The 19,736-nt window shown below is 39.1% G+C and overlaps 1 protein-coding gene across 3 annotated transcripts in view; it reads right to left on the reverse strand.

The window, feature by feature from the left end:
- Positions 1-444: 444 nt before the first annotated feature.
- Positions 445-19,736, reverse strand: part of MID1 (midline 1) — a 285,444-nt gene continuing 266,152 nt past the window's right edge. For all 3 annotated transcript variants that reach the window (XM_054975067.1, XM_054975066.1, XM_054975068.1), the window contains exons 6-10: positions 18,249-18,376; positions 15,189-15,332; positions 9,730-9,891; positions 3,491-3,698; positions 445-1,865 (exon numbers count right to left, since the gene is read on the reverse strand). In XM_054975067.1, the coding sequence (XP_054831042.1) occupies positions 1,517-1,865; positions 3,491-3,698; positions 9,730-9,891; positions 15,189-15,332; positions 18,249-18,376 (991 nt within the window). In that variant the 3' untranslated portion in view covers positions 445-1,516. The remainder of the gene's footprint in view (positions 1,866-3,490; positions 3,699-9,729; positions 9,892-15,188; positions 15,333-18,248; positions 18,377-19,736) is intronic.

Here is a 19,736-nt window from a genome sequence, read left to right on the forward strand (position 1 = left end):
GCTACGATATGAAGGTAAGAACCCTACTGGTTCAAACTAGTGGCATCTTTCACACAGTGGGCAATCTGTTGCCCTTGAAAGCCAACAAATAGGCAGGGAGTCCAATGCCATCCCCAACGTTGGCTCCTAGCTCTGGCATTCAGAGGCTTATTGTCTCTCATTGTTTTCTTTTCATTATCATAGTTAGTAGCCAGTGATGGAACTATCTTCCACAAATCTTTCTAACTCCCCTGATGAAGGCCTCTTTGATTATAGTGTCAACCATAGTGCATACCTGAATACAAGAAATCTATCTTTGTGTGTACATGCAGGTGAAAAAAACTAGGGTCAGAATAAGTCATGTTTTCATTTACACAAAAATATGCATGGTCCGATCATCGTTAATTCAGTCCTGTAATATTCTTGTTGAAAAGAATGAGGGATCATGTACAGCTTTGATTTATTTCAGCGTGGTTCACAATGGAGGCTATTCCAGTAAATTGTGCTCTTCAATACCCAACACAATGATACACTGAAGTGCAGCCTTTTGTTTGTTTACAAAACGAATGCCTTGGCTATTTTTATTGATACAGTATAACATAATATAACAAGATGCTCACATTACGTTTAAAATTAGTTGTACGTAGCCCACCTCTAACACTGTAAGCGTGGGTGCTGTGTGTACCTTTTAAAAGATGAGAACCCACATTTCTACCTGCAGAGTTATCACCGATTTCCTCTGAAGTACCATCGGAGGTACTTATACATAAACTCAATCAAACCTATCTTGCCTGATCTGTTGCAGTACTGATGACTTTCTGAGAAGAAAATATCAAACACATATCCTTACAAGTGACCCATCAGTAGACAGGAAAACTGGTATCAATAAAATTGACCAACTGACCACTAGGTGATTTAGCCATTGACATTTCTGAAAAACCATTTCTTGGTGTGTGAGGTCAATACTTGTGAACAGCAGTTATTCACAGTTCTTCTTACGTTTGCTATTGGGTTAAACTTTATGTTTTAATTGTTTCTTTATTTTGTATGTGTACATTCCTGAATGCAAAAGTTGAAGAAGTGAAAAAGGGAAGGAAATTGAAGCATTAGTGCTGCATTCTCCTTTCAAAGAATTCCAGTTTGCTTTCTCTATTATAAAATCAAAACATGGCCAACAGCTAATAAAATCTTTGTGACAGAGCCCTTCATGTGCAAAAACAAGTAATTCTTATGAAGTGTCTAAATGCAAAGATCCAAATCAGGGTTTCTTTTCTTTTTATAAATAATTAATAAATTTTCCTGTAAGAGACTAAATACAAAAACATTTTGAGAAATTATTAAAGCCATATCTTGCTTTTAATACAAAACAAACAGTAAAGATTGAAGAGACAATCCCATTATCAGTCCTGGCTTGAAGCATGAGGGATATGTTTGTATCAAAGTATTTCTTTTTTCCCCCCTCTCCCAGTCAAGTTTCAGCGAGACTTGTATGTGAGGTCCATTGGTCATTCAACCACCCATTTCTCTTCAGCAACGATCAGGGCATCTGCTCAGTAGATTCTAAATGGTCTGGGATAGGAAGGCCCGTTATAATTGTCAAACACTTATTCCAGACAGTGAACGTTGGACACACAGGCTGTGCAAATGTAATGTCAAAAGTGTAAAGGTGTAGAGAGTTCAAAGCATCATAAAAGGCCAAGGAACCATTGTCGTAGTCCAACAAAATGCCGACACGGCGAAGATGGGGTGCAGGCTCTATTGGAATTTCTTTGCTGTTGTGCCTTACAACCCATGTATTATTACAACGACAAATAACCCAAGAGGCAGAATTCTTTCCAATCCACTCATGTTTTGGTGCTGACTTATAAGAAATACCAATTGCATACCTGTAAAATAAGAGAACATGGAGAAAATATATATGCCATGCTTTTCCCTATAGGTTAGCCTGTTTTGCCTTGAGGTAATATTTGCTTCATTTTGTTAATGCCTTCCATAGTTTCATAAGCTGCAGGTTAACAAAAATGTCCACACATATTTAATTAATGTTCTTCCCTATATTGTCATGCCAAAAATATTGCTCACTGCTACAATGCCATGTAATTAAATAGGAACACTCAGCAATAATAAATTCTAACATAAATAAAAATTATACAGAACTAATATTTTAGCAAATAAGTACTATTCCCACCTTGTGTGATTGCACCAAGACTTCCCAGATTCCGTCTAGCATAGGATTGCCAACTTCAAATTGGGGCCTGGAGTTTACCTGGAATTAACTGTTCTCTGGATGAGCAATATTATTTCCCCTTGAGGAAATGACATCTTTGGAGAGTGAACTCTATGGTATCACATCCCTGCTGAGCTGCCTCCCCTCTCCAAACTCTGCCCTCCTCAGGCACCATCACAAAATCTCCAAGATTTTCCTAAGACAGAGTTGGCAACTGTTCTTCAGTATCATTATATTTGTTCCCACATATCTGCCATTTGATTCTCCTTCATGTTTCCCTGTGGTTCTTTGAACATTTATTACTTCTTTTTGACATAATAGGACTTGATTCTGAAAAGTCGAGCTTGCTGAATGGCAATATCACTGTGGTTCCTCACAACTGAGATTCTAGAGGAGATAAAATAAGCCTAGAACAACCCTGGGAAATAAGCTAAGCCTCATCATATCTGTTTTAAGGTCAACAATTCACCAGTAATAGTCGCACTCTCTTGGTATGCTTTTGGCCTTCAGGTATGAGAGATCAGAGAAGTCCAGTATTATTCCTTGCATTAGGGTCGCCAGGCTGGGGTCTGGCCTGAGCAGAATATTTGGGGGAAGGAAGTGGTGGGGGGATATCATGTGCACATCAATATCACTTCTGGAAATGATAAATAGTCATACATTACGTGACTATTTAGCAATCCCTAGAGCCTCTATGATTTTTACCTCAGAGATTTGTAGGACTGCTAGATATTCGTGCAATATGTCAACATTACTTCCAAAAGTGACATTGACACATCATGATGTCACTTTCTCCTATTCCTATTTTTTTCCTGCTACTTAGTGGCAGCATGGCCACATGAAGATGGACAGATGGGCAGGAGATTGCCAACCGAGCCCAAGCAATTGGCAACCCAATTTGCATATATTTCAAAACAGGGACTGAACTCTCCTAAACATAGAGATTCCAGGTTCACTCCCAAAATTGTTTTGCCTTAGCTGGTGAATATTCTTTCTAATTCTTTTACTTGTGTGTTCTATCATATTTAGACTGAGTTCATCATGACTATCTATAAGACAACTACCATTATACATACAATATTTTAGCTGCTTAATATTAAATATTATTTATAATATCACAGCTTTTAGGTTATATTTAAATCAATTATATGATATAATTAGATGGACAATTTTTTTTTAATTACCTGACTTATTTTCATTTAGGAAATGCAAAATTTTCCCACTCTTTCTCCAACTCCAAGTCAAAGAAAACATTTATGGATGGATACGGTTTGACCAACTTACCATGTACTCCCACTTATAACCACTTCCCAGTAATGCCGTCCACTGTCAATAAACACATTGCCAGCAACTCCATAGCTCCCTTGGCTGGTAAAACGCTCAGGTGTGTGGCTCTTTTTAGAAGAGGTTTCATCACGCTCCACTGTCAAATTGTCATGAGATACCTTTAGTTTTCTGTGAGCAGACTTGGGATCCAGTTTGAATGGCTGGCCTGAAAAAGAACAAAAGAAAACATACATTGAATGTAATTAAACAGGACTGCATTATTGAACTCAGTGGTGAACAGGTTGGACCAGTTTTATCCCTACAGTAAAATTATGTTCATGTACAGTCCAACTTTTCACCATAGAAGTGAAAGCTATAACTTATTTACATGAGAAAAAGAAAAAGGTACGAGGGGTGTACATTCTGGAATTCTGAATACTAATGTAATGTTTTGCATGTAATTGAGTTTGAGTATTTTATTTTTGCTTATTATTGTGGGTTTAAATGTAGGCCTCTGAGGAAAGGAGAGGGGCTGGATGGGTGAATGGAGTTTGCTCTGATTGCACTGTAGCTGTACCCTAAGGGGTGAACTACAGTTTTTAGTCAGTAGAGCCTGAAAGAGTCTGTCTCTGTGTTTCTGAATGCCAGGCTACAAGTGACAAATGACACAGGTTGGACACTTGTCAGCTTCCCTCAAGTTTTGATGGGAAATGTAGGCGTCCTGGTTTTACAGCTTGGCTCTCCGACTGCTGTCCAATGAACTTTTCAACTGTCACTTGTCCAACATTGTCCGCGAAGCTGCCTACATTTCCCATCAAAACTTGAGGGAAGCTGACAAGTGTCCAACCTGTGTCATTCGTCACTTGTAGCCTGGATGTGAGAGAGAGGCCTTTTCTGTATGGGGCTTTGTCGCTGACTATGGCCTCATATGCTTCAGTGTCTCCTCTAAATTCTGCACACATGGTCAAAATACCCCGATTCAGTCTCCAAACCGCTTCCCAGACTTTTTGCATTCTGCATGGTGAAAGACTGCATCTGATGAAGAAACGGTCTTTCCCTGGGTTTCTGTGGCTTTTCTCCCTTCATGCATCCCCCCCCTTTATTTTACATTGAAGGAAAGATAGATTTTTGTAGTACAGAATATTTTCTTTAGTGTAAGTCTGGGCCCTGCTTTTTGCCTTCCCCTTTATCCTCCCGCATCCCAATTGGTTCAACAGAAATGTGTAACTGCACCCTTTTCTCTCCTTTCTTCCCACATCACTCTCAGCCAAAATCCTTTTTAAAAAAGTCATTGTTTGTGTGAGCGTGTAAACCTCAGCAGTTAACCTTGGCAGTAAATTGTCTTCTCACAACACAAGAAGCTATCCATATGGTTTTCTTATTTTAAAAATTTATTTAAAGCAATGTTGCTGTTTTAAAGATTTTTTAAAGGGTTGTGTGTTGGGAAAAATGGCTGCATTGGCTAAAATAAAAAAGTCTGCAGAGAGCCCCAAATCTCTCTTAAGATTTTAAAGTTTTCCTCCAGAGCACCTCAGCCAATCATACAACCTGTTATAACCTTCAAATATTACAGCCTTGCAATGCTTGTGCAAAACAGCAACAACAAAACCCCCAGCACTGACAAAACCACTGATGTGTCATCTTCCATCAGAAAGCCCGCAGCAAAAACGGGGCATTTTTCTAGTGCAGAAATAAAAACTAGGCACCACTTTTGGTTCAACTCCCTCAAGTGCAGAATTAAATAACTGGAGCTTTATGGAGGCCAGAACCAGTAAATAAGGAAATCTGATCCTCAGGGGTCAAGTACACAGAAAACCCACTGTAAAGCTTAGTATGTAGAAGAAGCCAGAGTTAACCAGCCAGGAGATCCTGGCTAACTCAGGTAATCTGTTTGGAGCCTGTGAATATCTCTTCTGCCTAAGTCAGACAAACTATGTGTGAGCCTGGATCTCAGAGAAAGGTGATTCTATCTGGATCAGGCATAGGGACCTCAGGTGCCTGCCGGTTTACCTGCTTGGGAGAATTTGGGCCGCCTGGAGATCAGCTGCCATCAGCTGGCACCCCAGTAACATGCATGGTGCACATGCTTCTAGAAGTGATGCCATTGTGCCAGCCATGGGAGTTCTCCTGCGCTTCATTTGGGACCAATTCTTAAAGAATGTGCTCCTGTGGCTGGTATGATGATGTCACTTCTGGAAGTGGAGTCATTCTTGGGAGGATATAGGGATCTGGGAACCCTAGTCAGGCAAGCTATGTCCAAAGGCCTCAATGAATCTATGTGGATAAGAGGAGTTACTATTCTGTGAGTGAAGATCTGTGTCGAAAATTAGTTTTTGTGACTGAGTCTGTGGATATATAAGTATTTTTGAAGCCACCAAGCTTAAGAACTATTATGAAATCAATGCACTTATCAATGTTCTACAACCATCATGCTTATTTAAGCAAAAAAGATACCTTTTTAAACCTCCCAACCATTCTCATGAGCTGAACTTTCTGTCATACTACTGTATAAAAAGTCTTCCTATAATACCAGTTAAACAGAGGAGTCTAAAGCGAAAGCCTTTGGTTGCAGGGAAAACTTTTTGAGGGAGGCAGGAAGGCAACAATATATAGGCCACACAAACACAGGTGGTGTTAGCAGTAGCATTCAAACCCTGAAGGGGAGGTGTTCTCAAGATATGCCTGAGTAAAGAAGAGAACACGTGAAGCTGTTATGTGGAAATGAAAGGCGTTTTGGTGCTCCTGAGGTAAAAGTTTAAGGTAATGTAAAGAGGAACTGAATTAAAAGTCCAAAGGCAAAGATTTTTAAAAAAACATTACAACCAGTATTTATATAATTCCCAAAATCCTAATCCAAAATATACCATTTTTTCCTAGGTGCACATTCCTAAAGGGTACACTCAAAGGCACTCTTCATGAGCGGAGGCAAAGCCTGGTACTTCTCCAGGTGGCTGTATCCACAAAAATTAAGCGGCTGTTTGACTATGCCCATTCAGAGTTTTAGACTAAGACAAACACTTAGAGGCCAAACTGGACAAGATGTAAGAATATCCATAATTAGATATCTACATGGGGAATGAAATTTTATTGATTTTCCCCATCTCTTTTTCTTGACGCAAATTTCACCCTGGAGCAGCTATTACTATACAGGGGTAATATATACAGGCATCAAATGGAGAAACAGATACCTTGCATATGGATAACATGCGTGTATATATCTATATATATAAAGTCAAGTGTCCTGACTGATTCATCAATGCACAGCCCAAACCCCTGGACCTAGAAACGTGAAATTTGGAGAGAAATGTGTTTTCCCATAGGGATAGAGCTTCCCTTTGTGGCTGACAGGCTTCTCCTCCCTGCCCCCGCCAACTGCCAACTCAGCCACTCTTCCCTGTCATTTGCACATGCGGCCTAATTGGTCATCATCTTGATATTCTAAAGAGTATACAGTTGCTGTTGGGCATCACTGAATGTGTCCTGAGGTAAAAATACACCTCCCAGTCTTCCCCTCTAGGGCTGCCAATCTCCCTGTGGGGCCTGGCTTCCCTGTGTGGCTGGGAGGCTGATGGGTCAGCTATGGAACTCTGTGTTCTGAGGTAAAAATCAGGTAAAGGAAACTGCAGACAGTTGAAGAAAGATAGTAGAAGACTCCTGAAAAGGGATTTTATATAAAAGTCAGTATGGCAACTGAGTTTTTAAATGTTCATGGGGAGATGGTGCACGACCTTTCTAGGGGCCATTTCAATGTGAACCTCTCACATGAACATGCCTACCACACCACCCCTCCCTCAGTCCAACTCCACTTCACACCTCTTGCAGCCATCACCTCTTACTTCCCCCCAAGAAGCCTCCAGGCAAATGTTGGGCAAGATATACTGATGCCAAAAGGAGGAAGCAACTTAGAGATGTGGAAAAGAATTATGCACATCATACTTCTGTGGTGCACTGAGCAGCAGTGCCCAAGTACCAGCAAGTCCCGAGTCCAAGGGAAAGGTGACCATCTCTGCAGGCCTGGGCACAGTAGTGATGACCCTAGCAGACCTAACAGCCAAGATATACCCTGATATCGCCACTATCACAGAGAAGTCCATGGACTGGCTCTGCAAGTGCGCCATTCTGACCCCCAAGAATGACAAGGCTGCCATCATTAATGAAACACAACTTAACTCCCTTGAACGGACAGAAATGTAGTACAGATCTGTGGACTCAGTGGTGCAAATGGTTGACGGAGTCCACTGCCTCATGCTCAACCCTCCTGGATTCCCAGCCCTCAAGCTTCTCCTCAAAGTGGGGGCTCCAGCGATGCTGCTCCAGAATCTCAACCCACCCAAACTCTGCAATGGCACCAGACTGTAAGTGAAAGCCCTCCACAGAAATGTCATCGAGGCCACATTGTTCAACGGCAGTGCTTGGGTGGGGGGGGGGGGGAGGAGTCAGTGCTCATACCACGCATACCACTTATACCATTAGAGAACCCCTTCAAATTCAAGAGACTGCAGTTCCCCCTCCAGGCCTGCTTTGCTATGATGATCAACAAGTCCCAGGAGCAGACACTGAAGGTGGCAGGAATTGGCTTGAGGGAGGATTGCTTCTCACATGGGCAGTTCTCCGTGGCCTGCTCCAGGGTGACCTCACTCAGAAGCCTGGTGATCCTAGCACCTGAGGGGAAAACCACCAGTGTGGTCTACAAGAGGTCCTTCAGTAGATGTTACATTTAAAAATTCACTTCATGAGTTTTCGGTATCAACATGCTTCGCTTTATTCAACACTTGTGTGAAGCTTGGGTACTATGTTATTATACTACAAAACCAACTCACCCCCCCCCCCAAACCCAACATGTGTGTGTGTAGGGGGAAACTGGTTAAACCCTGGTCCTTATTCCATGTGTGACAAAACATTTCAAGTTCTGCCTTCCAGGAGCCTCAGCCAATCTCTTTCAAACAGAGGATTGGAATATTGAAAAAACAAACAAAAAAGAAGTGTTTGGCAGTTTAACTGCTAGCCATCTCACATGAATTTTAGTGGGAGAAATATTAGGAGATCTGCTGGTTAGGAAGGGAGTTCATTAGGGACTTAAGGTATTTTGAAGATAGGTAGGGTTTGAGTGCTGTTCCTGTCAAAAACAGATAAAAGTTTAAAGCCTTTCTCTTCCATATTACAAATCTAGATCAGTCAGAATTGAAATTTGCTTCGTAAATGTTATGCTTCCTCAGGTCCCAGTTCTCCAGTACCTTTGTTAAGGTAATACTGAGAGGACTGGAGAAAAGAAAACAAATACACAACTAAGCCACAAATACCACTGAAATGAACCTGTTTCTTAATTGTTTTCATCAAGCCTGTTGTAATATAATAATAGTAATAACATTTGATTTATATACCACCTTTCAGGATGACTTAACACCCACTCAGAGAGGTTTACAAAGTATGTTATTATTATCCCCACAACAAATACCGTGAGATGGGTGGGGCTGAGAGAGCTCCTAGAATCTGTGACTGACCCAAGGTCACCCAGCTGGCTTCAAGTGGAGGAGTGGCGAATCAAACCTGGTTCTCCAGATTAGAGTCCCATGCTCTTAACCACTACACCAAACTGGCTCTCAGTTTGGTGTAGTGTGAGTTTCCTTCAAGCCTATAATCCCCTACTAATAGGCCAAGTGAATGCCAGGTGGCACCCTGACTAGGAGACTAAGCAGCTCCCCAACCTCAATTATAAAAATAAAAGAATATTAAAAATAAGTTTGTAGGGTGTGAAATTTCGGTCCCTAGTTTCTAGGTCGGGGGATGGGTTCTTTTCACACTATGCCCCGTTCCAAACTGGGCAGTCTGGCAACACAGAAGACTTGATAATGGTTCTGCTAATGTTTCATTCACTTTGGCCCTTAAGAATAGCTAAATTATGTGAGACTGAGATGGAATGTTGGATTTGGTTTTCAAGAAAATAAGGAATATTTTTTTTAAATGGAGGGAAAGCTATTAAAATATCAAAATTAGCAGAATTTTCCTTCAATATTTTTTCTCTTTTCCTTAATACTTTGCTATCCAAGAACTTAAATAAACTTTCCAAAATGAGATGGCAACATGCTGATAGAATTTAGCAGCCATTTCTGATAAACGGAAGAGACCGCATTCATCTAAGGGAATGCCTGAACGTGAAAATCAGCAATGTCTTGTGACTTTCAAGTGCCAAGCTGAATGGGCTTCAGGTGGAAAAAAACAAAAGTGCACACAGGATGGAAGAAAACGATATTACTCACTATTTGTCTTTAGTTTCCCAGGCTCACTGTTTCGGCTGCCAGCCTGATTAATGGCCTTCACAACAAAGATGTACTTGGTGCCACTCTGCAGCCCGTGCACCGTGTAGTGGTTTTGTTTAATATTTGGAACAATCATCCAGCTGTCGGCTGAATTACACAGACCTGTAATTTCAAATCAAACACATTAGTCGCTTTATGGCGGAAACTCCTCAATGCCCCTGAACAATTATGTGAGCCTGAAAATGGTCTTGAGCAATACAGAAGAAAATTAGGTATTTGCTTTTTTAAATGGCAAGATCCTTGCCAAACGATTCATCATCTTTTCCACTGACTATGGGCCAATTCACACTTTTCTTCTCCGATTCAGGCATGTGCATTCAACGCATGAAATATATGTTCAAGGTTGTCAATTGTTAATAGCTCAAGCATGTTTAAATGGCCATTTTTAATGTTATCTTACTATTCACAACTGAAGGCGTCATGCAGATGAATTGGCCATTATTCATCTTTCTGAAATGGATTGCCTTGTAAAATCTACGTATACACAAACAATAACATTAAGTAAAATTCCTCTTATGTGAAGTGTTTAATGGCAAATAGATGAGAAAATACTGTTAGGTTAGAATTTTGCTCTATGTAGCAGTCAATAGATAAACATGCAATCTTTTCAACATGGAAGTTGGATGAGTGATACTAGCAAGCTGGACAAGAATCAAAAGAGAAGCAAATGTTATAGGAGGACTCAGTCGGAACAAATTGTACACATCTTGATTGAAGAATTAATGGATACGGCTATCTAAAAGACTCCTGTAAGGAAAAGAACTGACTGTTCATAGGAAAGACCAAAGGAAAGAACCAGTGGATTGAAGTTACAACAAAGATGACTTAGATGGCTTATCAAGAAGAGAAAAATCACTCAAAGGAGTAAGTTAACAGCTGGATAATGGACCAGGACCATTTTGTATCCCAGAAAAAGAACCACCACCTGAGTATGAAGGAATGTAGAGATGAATTGGAAGCAACTCTCTTCTGAGAACAGCATATAAACAAAAGGCAGCCTTGGAAGCTGCATGTCACTGAAGTCTGTGATTCTTTTTCTTCACTTTGCTACATAATATCTGAAATGAGAATGTGTGTATTTCTCCTAAAGAAAAATACACTCTAAACAATCTGAAGCTCATACATATAGTATTTATTTATGAAAATATACTTGGTTCTTCTCACACTGTGCATCTGTATGTGACGGCACTGGAATATGGGTAACACATGATGTGCTGGATGGGTTGTTCTTGGAATTCTGTATCTCAGTTTAGTAAGATCTTTGTGTCTTCACTGTCATGGGAAAGAAATTGGTCTCAATTTAGTTGTTTTGAATGTCTGTTAGAACTTGAACTCATGAAGGAAAATTAACACCTAATAAATTCCCTTACACAATGGAACAGGTTGTCCAGGATGTTATGGTATTTCCATTCTCCTCTTCTAGATGAGCACATGCAGGAGATGGTTTAGGCCTGGGAATTTGCACTATTTTGGCAATATTGGACTAGGCACCATTTGGGATGATTTTTAGTTTATGATATTATGAGCCATAGGTATAACATCAGAAGTAACACCTGTGAAGTACTACTGTTCCTAGTTAATTCAGGTTTCTGATTTCAAAAACCTGTGCTTTAAAGCAAGGAGAATAATTTCCCATATGTGGCACAATAATGCATTTTTAAAGCTGTAGTCTCGAAAATGTATGGAATGTAAATTAGTAACTAGAATAGTGTGTTGACTGTAATGAGGTATCAAGCAGGTTTTGTGAGATACTGGGGAGAAGGAAATAAGGAGGATCTTTCTCCTTCCTCTCATTTCCATTTTACAATCTGGAGGTAATCATTCATAAAACTTTTTCTCAAGGGTTTGCTGCTGCTGAAGTTCAAAAAACAGATGGGAAAAATATTCTTACTGCAAATCCTTCTACTATTTACAGAGGGATCCAGAGAAACAATGAAGTATATCAGCTGTACAAAATCACAGGAAGGCAATATAATCTCTTGAGGACATAAAGTGTTTTAAAACATCATAGAAATGTAACAAATGTCATAGAAAAGAAAAAAATGTACTAAGAGAAGGTGACAAACATATGATGCTTCCTTCTCAGACTTCCCATGTGGTTAACACACACACACACACACACACACACACACACACACACACACACACACACAAAAAAAAAATTTGGCAGTGTGATCTTCTGACATATTTAATATAAATGGTGGGTGTTTTATATAGTTGGTAAATTAAGACATGCTACTAGTGGAATTTGCACTGCAAATATTCATGACTTTTTTTGTGAAAACTTGTACAAAGGCAGTACTTGAAATATTGTACAAAATGTATAACTAAAATGACAATTGGGACTAGATTTTACATAAGATTGATTTGGGAGCAGTTCCCATGGAGTAAAAATTCAAGAGAAATTTTACAAGGGAATACAAAATCCATACAGAATTTGCAGGAAAGATCCATAAATGATATATTTTCTGTAAAAGCTACATAGATTTTCTGATCTGGTAAGTTTTCCATTAGAATTCATTCCAAATGCTCATCTGGGTGAAAACCGTTAAACAAAACTGGCTTGTAACCAAAGGCCATTGTCAAAAACTCAAAGATCCAGTCATTTTCAAATATGAAAGACAGAACTCCATGAAGAAATCCCTGAGGAACTACTTCAATAAATTTTGGATAGAATGATAAGAAATAAGGAACCTGTAGATTAGAAACGTTGTATAGTTTATTCACTGAAAAGTCATTGCTAAAATAGGTGTGTGTGTTATTCACACACGTATATACATGTGAATATTGTATATACTAGTAAATATAGTACATACTAGGAAATTCCTGAGTAAAGGAACTCATAGACTGATGTTAGATCGATAGATGGAACAAAACAAAATACAACCACCAAAGTATACTTTGCGCTCTCTAAATACATATCATCACTACTAGTTTTTTTAATTTTTTTTTTAAAGAATAGCAACAACAGCAACAATGCATAAGGTTAAGTGAGAAGCTGAAAGCTACAGAAAAGTTAGAGAAAGGATTCATGCAAGAGAATCATGGAACAGAGAAAAAGAATGGGAGAACAACCAGGGTCCTTTTAATGGTTTTCTTGTGGCACAATAGCAGCTGCAGTGTGGAGCCTTCATAGGTTGCAGTCACATAGGAAGAGTCCATATTGCCCATTAAAGGTTATGCTTCTTTAGGAAGGACTTGACAAATGGTGGTGTGGAAAGCAGTCATAACATGGACCCCTCCCACATGACTGTCACCTTTTGACATTATTGAGAAGCATGGAAAAGAGAAACATGAAAAACAACCTTCAGGATAAAAATCAGTGATGGAGAATGCAGTGGTCAGCTTTCGAGCCATACCAATTCACAGTCCCATGTAGAATTGCTAATTTTGGATTAGGAAATTTCTGGAGATTTGGGGGTAGAGCATGAGGAGCCATTTTCTTCAGGGTGAGCTGATCACTGTATCTAGGAATCAGTTGTAATTCCAGGAGATCTCCAGACCCCACCGTGAGGCTGGCAACACTAGTCCCAGTTACAATACCAGAACAGTCAGCTTCATTTCTCCTTTCTAGGCTCAGATTACAGTGGCCATAAGGAGGCACAACTTACTGATTCCAACAATGAAAACAGACTGATTAAATTCCTACTGGCTTAATTTACAAATATAATAATGAGAAAGCCCCTTTGGAAACAAAGCATTGATAGAAACATTTCCCATATCCGGTAAATGGAAAACTAGCTTAGGAGGTGTAATTTTGAATGAACAAAAGACAAGGAGAGAAAAAGGTTAGGCAGTTCTTCATCATTTTTCTACTTTAGAAAGCAGTTTAGAAAGAAACTAGTACCCACCCCCATGCAAAGAGAAGTGCTTGTATTCAGTGCACATGGATACATTGGTAGTAAAGACAATAATTTTTTTAACAATCATAATGACTGATCCACTGATTTTACTGATATGCATAACACCACAATGTTTGGAAAGCAAGAATCAGTTCATGACACCACAGATTGCAGTGTTTCATACTAAGCTATGAGGTTATCCAAATCATTCCATACAGAGTTTGCTATATCTATCAACTTCTGTCTCTCCACACACCAGTAAGACGAGATAGTTTGGTGCTGACTCACTATCTTCATTTCATAGACTGGAAAAACATCCTCCACTGTATTTTGCACAATGCAGAATATTATTTCCAAATGTTCTGCTGTCTTTTACCCCATAGACTGCCTTATGTCAGCATAATCCCACGCATGAAAAGGGGTCAGACAGAATGAAGTACAATTTTATTACCACTTAGCACTACTTGGTTCTGAGTGATGAATCAAAGAAATCTTCAGCCTTGCCAAGGCTTCTTCCTTTTATCTCCCTTGCTCTAATTCCTGTAGAGTACTCTTACGCTTCTTTGCATCCAGAATTCTTATGAAATTCAGGTGCTAAGGTACTCCTCTCTTTTACTCAGTTTCCTTTAACATGTGAGTTACTTTGATTAGAGCTTACAAGTATTATATAGAGATTTAGAGAATATTTCAGACCCTTATGTTACATTTTAGGTTTCAAAAACCACATGCCAAAATATCTATGGAAGACTGTAAATGTTCGACAGGCCTTCCTTCCCACATATACTATCTACCAGCCAGGTACCCAAATAATTTGTTTGTGCCTGGATCAGAACTCATGGGGGATTTGGCCTTTGGTCTTAACCACCACAAGCTATGTTTTAGGCACATGGTGTCTGATTTGGCAACTCTGACACATGTGCAGAAGTGACTTCAGCTTCCCTTTCCCAGTGATATTTTACCAGCCTACAATGAGCTTGCACTATTTGGCCTATTGGAGAAATCCACGTCTGTATACCTATGAGTTTTCCCAGCAGGCTGCCAGAATCAATTCATGTCTGAAAAATGATGGGTAAAAGAAAGCTTAATCCTTCAATCTGAATTGGATGCACGTTTAGGAGAACCTGCAAGCCAGGTGTGATCTCAGGATGCAGATCCTTGATGCAGCCTGTTTACCCCTTAATACTTATACTCTTTATATAGTTACAAGATGTTGTTGCCTTCATCATCCCAGCTAGCAAATCAAAGGCCGTTTCCACACACGTTAAATAATCCACTTTCAATACGCTTTAGTGCACATTTGTAACTGATTTTCCATGTGTGGAACAAAAAATCCACTTCTAAAGGATAACTAGAGTGCATTGAAAGTGCATTATTCAATGTGTGTGGAAACGGCCAAATACAGCCAGAGTAGCTGTGGAAGCCACACAAGAAATCAACATCATCATGACCTCAGATTCCAAATGTAGACCATAAAACAAAAATGATAATTTCCTTTATTCAGATTTTTCTAAAAGTCATAGTTAAACAGTTTTGGACATAAAGGAAACTTATACTTACTAACTACGTTGGCTTGACCAGTGAAGATGGTATATTGCAGTTCATAGGAAACCACACTGAATTCGTCATCTGAAGTCCAGTGTACTGTGATTGTGTCATAAGAAGCTGTACAGAGCTCTTCTCTAATTGTTGGAGGATTTGGAGCTATAAAACAATGAATAGCAACTGTGTACATTTGTCATCTAATGCTTATATTTCTTATAACCATTTAATGCACCCACCTATTAATTTAGTCCTATATACTAAAGTGTTATTTGCATGTATGCACTCGATCCTTTCACATTTCCCAAACATTTCTTACAATTTGTTATATCTTTCACTGAACATGGAAAGTTCATATTTCATAGCTTTTTGTGGATAAAAATCACCTTTTGTGAAGGAAACCGTTTCAAATGTAAGAGTCACTTGGTTTGGAGGAAGGCTCCTCCGACGGGACAAAGGTTTCCAATGAGCCAAAATGAGAGGTAAATATTTTAATAAATAGATAAATAATGATCAGTGGAGTGGCAGGATTCTCCCCATTATCTGATACAGACTCCTATATAACTCATAGGCTTTCTCTGTATGCACTGGTGGCTAAGAAAAACTGAGCCAAAAACTGAGTCTGACTAGGCAGTAAACTGCTCAAAATTTAGTTTAACTTTTTTTATAGGAAGAAAATTTGAACTTCATAGTTCTTCTATCAGAAATTTTTATATTTTAGGTTCTGCTCGATTTTTGTATTTTAAATTCTGTATGGTCTTTGAACTTTTTCTTTTAATTTCTGTATTTTTTTAATGTTAAGATTACAGGCCTTTAGCAATCAGTAGTAAATAAACTTTTCATTAAGAATAAATATCACTAAAAGATGGATGAGCAAATTCTTCTGTCACCTAGTTTCTGAAAGCAGAAACTCTTAAGAAAACTACTTGGATTTAAGAACCATTATGAACTGTGTCTCCAAATGTGTATTTCATTTAACATGGTGGTGTAGAAAGCCTCTGTGTGGAGATATGCGCTTCATTGAAATCAGTGGAGTAGGTAGATGACTTTGTATTTGTATGCACATTCTATTGCACATCTGATTTTCACCCATAGTTTCTAAAAACAAGAATATCCAATACACTCTGCAGAGCTGTTATAAATATTCAAGACCATGGTATGTAAAAGTAGAAATAAAGGAAAAGTTTTATGTAGCCAATGATTACTGCCAATGTAAACAGTATGAACTGCCTAGTACTGCTTGATGGTATATGAGATAACGTTAAGTCGTCATTTATATTAGGATCTCCTTTATGAATAATAGTGCTAGTATAATTACATATCATCCAGACTCTGAGGTACAGTTTATAATAACAGATAAATCCTTCCAAAGGGTATACTGGGGATACTGGGGGTGCAGAGGCTGTAAGAGGAGGCAAGAGACTCCCTACTGCACAAGAACTCAGGTCATGATTCCCTAGATTTTTCTCATAGGCAGTGAGTGAAACACGCCTGATGCTTTATTATTTTTATTTTTTTTAGGGGGCAGAAACACAATGCTGTCATACTGGAAAAATGTGTTCCACTTTAATGGCCTTTCTCTCCAAGCAGCACTAAAATGAATCTGCTGCTAGGTCAAGTTCCACAAATTTTTAGTATAGAATTCATAAGGCTACTTATATGCTACAGTGGGCATAACCCAACCAAAGTTAAATACTTTAGAGTCCCATTGAGACCAGTTAATGCTTTACCATCCCATTAAAATCAATGGGACTTTATGATGCTGAACTTTGGCTAGATCACGTCCTGTATTTCTAAAACAGAAGCACTTAAGCAGAGAAGGGGATACTGGTAAAGAAAAATAGGCTTAGTCTTTTATAGGAATAAATCACATTAAAGGACATGTTAGTTTAAAAGTTTTAGAAATGGGCACAAAATAACAGTAAACTTTTCCATTTATTTGAGTACGTAAGACAATGTTTTACTTTCAAATTGTCTCTTTCATGTATGTGACAAATGAAGTGTGAGGAAAAAGGAAACGTTCAAACATGATGTGACCAGGATTTGTGCTGTCCTAAATATTACAACATGAAAGCCAATCAGTGAAATATTGCTTTCAGGCTGTGAACCCATTGGGACATTGGGGGATTGCCAAAAGGGATGCAAACCAACCCAAACAAGAATATAAATCAGGTTAGTACTAGATGTCAAAGCCAACACAAGGCTGCTGCCAAATGCTGCGGCCTCGTCTTCTTTCACCCAGTGATAAGCAGGAACACACCCTCTGTATTGTGAGTCCCAGAACTGCCTTGCAAGTTTCCCCATTCTGGGAAGTGGCATCTGCAGAGTGTCAGTGGCAAGTTGGGGAGGCAGGGAAATCCACAGCTGAGTGATCACAGATGTAAACAAACTCCAGTGATAGTGTTGCAGCTAAATACCATTTTGAAAACATGTCAGGCCAGCTACCTCCTCTACAAAGGTACACAAGAGATACACACAGATAAAGTTTGACTTGATAGAGTTGCATTTTTTATCAACATTTTTCAGGAAGGCCCATCTCACAAAAAGCTATTTCTAGGGAGGGTGTAAAAGCTATCCTGACTGACATGGAAAGAGATGTCATAAAAGTCGCCTGATTAAATACCACACTTAGGGTTACCACCAGGTCTTCTCACTCTCCTAGTGGGAGGGGGAGGACCCAACACTCAGCTTAGTTGTTCTCTTTGTGTGTGCGCGCTTGGCAGCAAGTCAACTTGGGGCCCAAATCGGGCCACTGTGAAGCACACGCACACTCCCGGGGCCATACAATGATGTCACAGTGATGTCATTGCACTGCCCCAGGAGCATGCCCAGGAGGCCTGTTCTCTTGTCTTTCCCCTCCACCAGCCAGGTGAGGGAGGGAGGCAGGAGGATGACGGCAACCCTAATCACACTATAAATAATAGTGACTTCCCTCTTATTTGGTGAGGTGCCCATAAAATGACTTTCAGTTAATGAGTTGGAATAATTCTTGCCTTTGAATAAAGATGTCACAGGCAAAACCTAGATGGGCAAAAATACTTTACCATAACATCCCAGAAGTTGGTCATTATCTCTTACCTGTTAGATAATCAAGGCATTCCAGTAGTTTCTTTTCTCTGGTAAAATCTAGAGCAAAGGTGTCAAACGTATCATTAAGATTAATTTCAGGAATTAGAACCTGGGAGGATGCAGTTGCCATGGCGACTCTGCAATGGAAGAATGTGAGCCAGGATCAATTCAATTCAAATTATGTTGAATGTCAATAACACATGATGTAACAATAAAGAGACACCAGAGCATGTGCAGCCTACCATTTCATTATCAATGAATAATCACAACTCCCTTCTCCCTTCACAACTCCCTTAAGGGATATTCCAGTTGGACAAGGGCTGATTCTGCACACATTGGATAATGCACTTTCAATGCACTTTATCAATCGTTTGAGGTGGATTTTTTGTTCCGCACACAAAAAAATCCGTTCCAAATGATCTATAAAGAGGGTTGGAAGTGCATTATCCAATGTATGCGGAATCACTCAAAGATTACTATTCTAGTCAGACCAGTGATTTTGATTTTAGAAAACGGATAAGAATGATTCTTTCAACCAAAGCAAGGACTCCAGAGAACTTTGGTTAAATCCAGTCAGATATCACCAGTGGGTTGTTAGTAATGTTGCTTTCTTTAAGTATGAAAAAATAAATTTGATTCTTGTAACTTCAATGTTTACTTTTGTGTTGGTCACTTTTTTGAGCTACATCACCATAAAATACACTTTTGTTCTGTAATTGATTAAATATGCTGAGTTAGAAAACATCAGAGCAGTGTGGTCTTTTCCAGCAAAGCTCCTTGTACAACTAGCAGAGAAATATTAAATTGTCTTGACAGATGATCCTCTACATTTTTTTCTCAACTCTTTCTTGCTCTGTACTATCTTCTTCACACATCTGTTTCTAAATCTGGATTTGAGTTGATCCACAGAATGATAGCAGCCACACCACTTAATTCTGTAATCAGCTAAGTTAAGGTGAAGCCACCAGAATTGATTAATTGATTGATTGATTTCCTCCCTCCCTCCCTTTTATTTGTTTTGGGGCAAGCAGCAGCCTTGCTTGGGGACTTGCAAAAGCACTGAAGATTTCAGCCTGTAATCTCAAATGCATTACTGTGCTTACAAGAACTGTAAGTGGATTCTTGTGTTTTGAAAAGATTCAGGAGAGAGTTTACATCCATTCAGGCAAATCAAACAGTAGCACACAATTTCAATCAATTTCAGTCTCCTGTCATTCATCTTACATGTTTGATCAGAATGTTTTGATTACTATACTAAACCCAACATTCCCAATGCAAGAACTGTCGATGTACACTGAAGTGCAGAAAATTCAAGTCTGACACTCCATGAGTAAAAATTATAAACTAATTTTATTACATAGCATGCTTATGTAATTTTATTATATAGCATGCTTAACTTCATATGAACAATGCATTCCCTAGATCTTAATTTTGTTGTATTGCTTCAGATGACTGCTGGAAAATATATTAGCACCAGATGTTCAAAAGCAGGTGACA

Source organism: Eublepharis macularius, chromosome 3, assembly GCF_028583425.1.
Source record: "Eublepharis macularius isolate TG4126 chromosome 3, MPM_Emac_v1.0, whole genome shotgun sequence".
Taxonomy (NCBI): domain Eukaryota; kingdom Metazoa; phylum Chordata; class Lepidosauria; order Squamata; family Eublepharidae; genus Eublepharis; species Eublepharis macularius.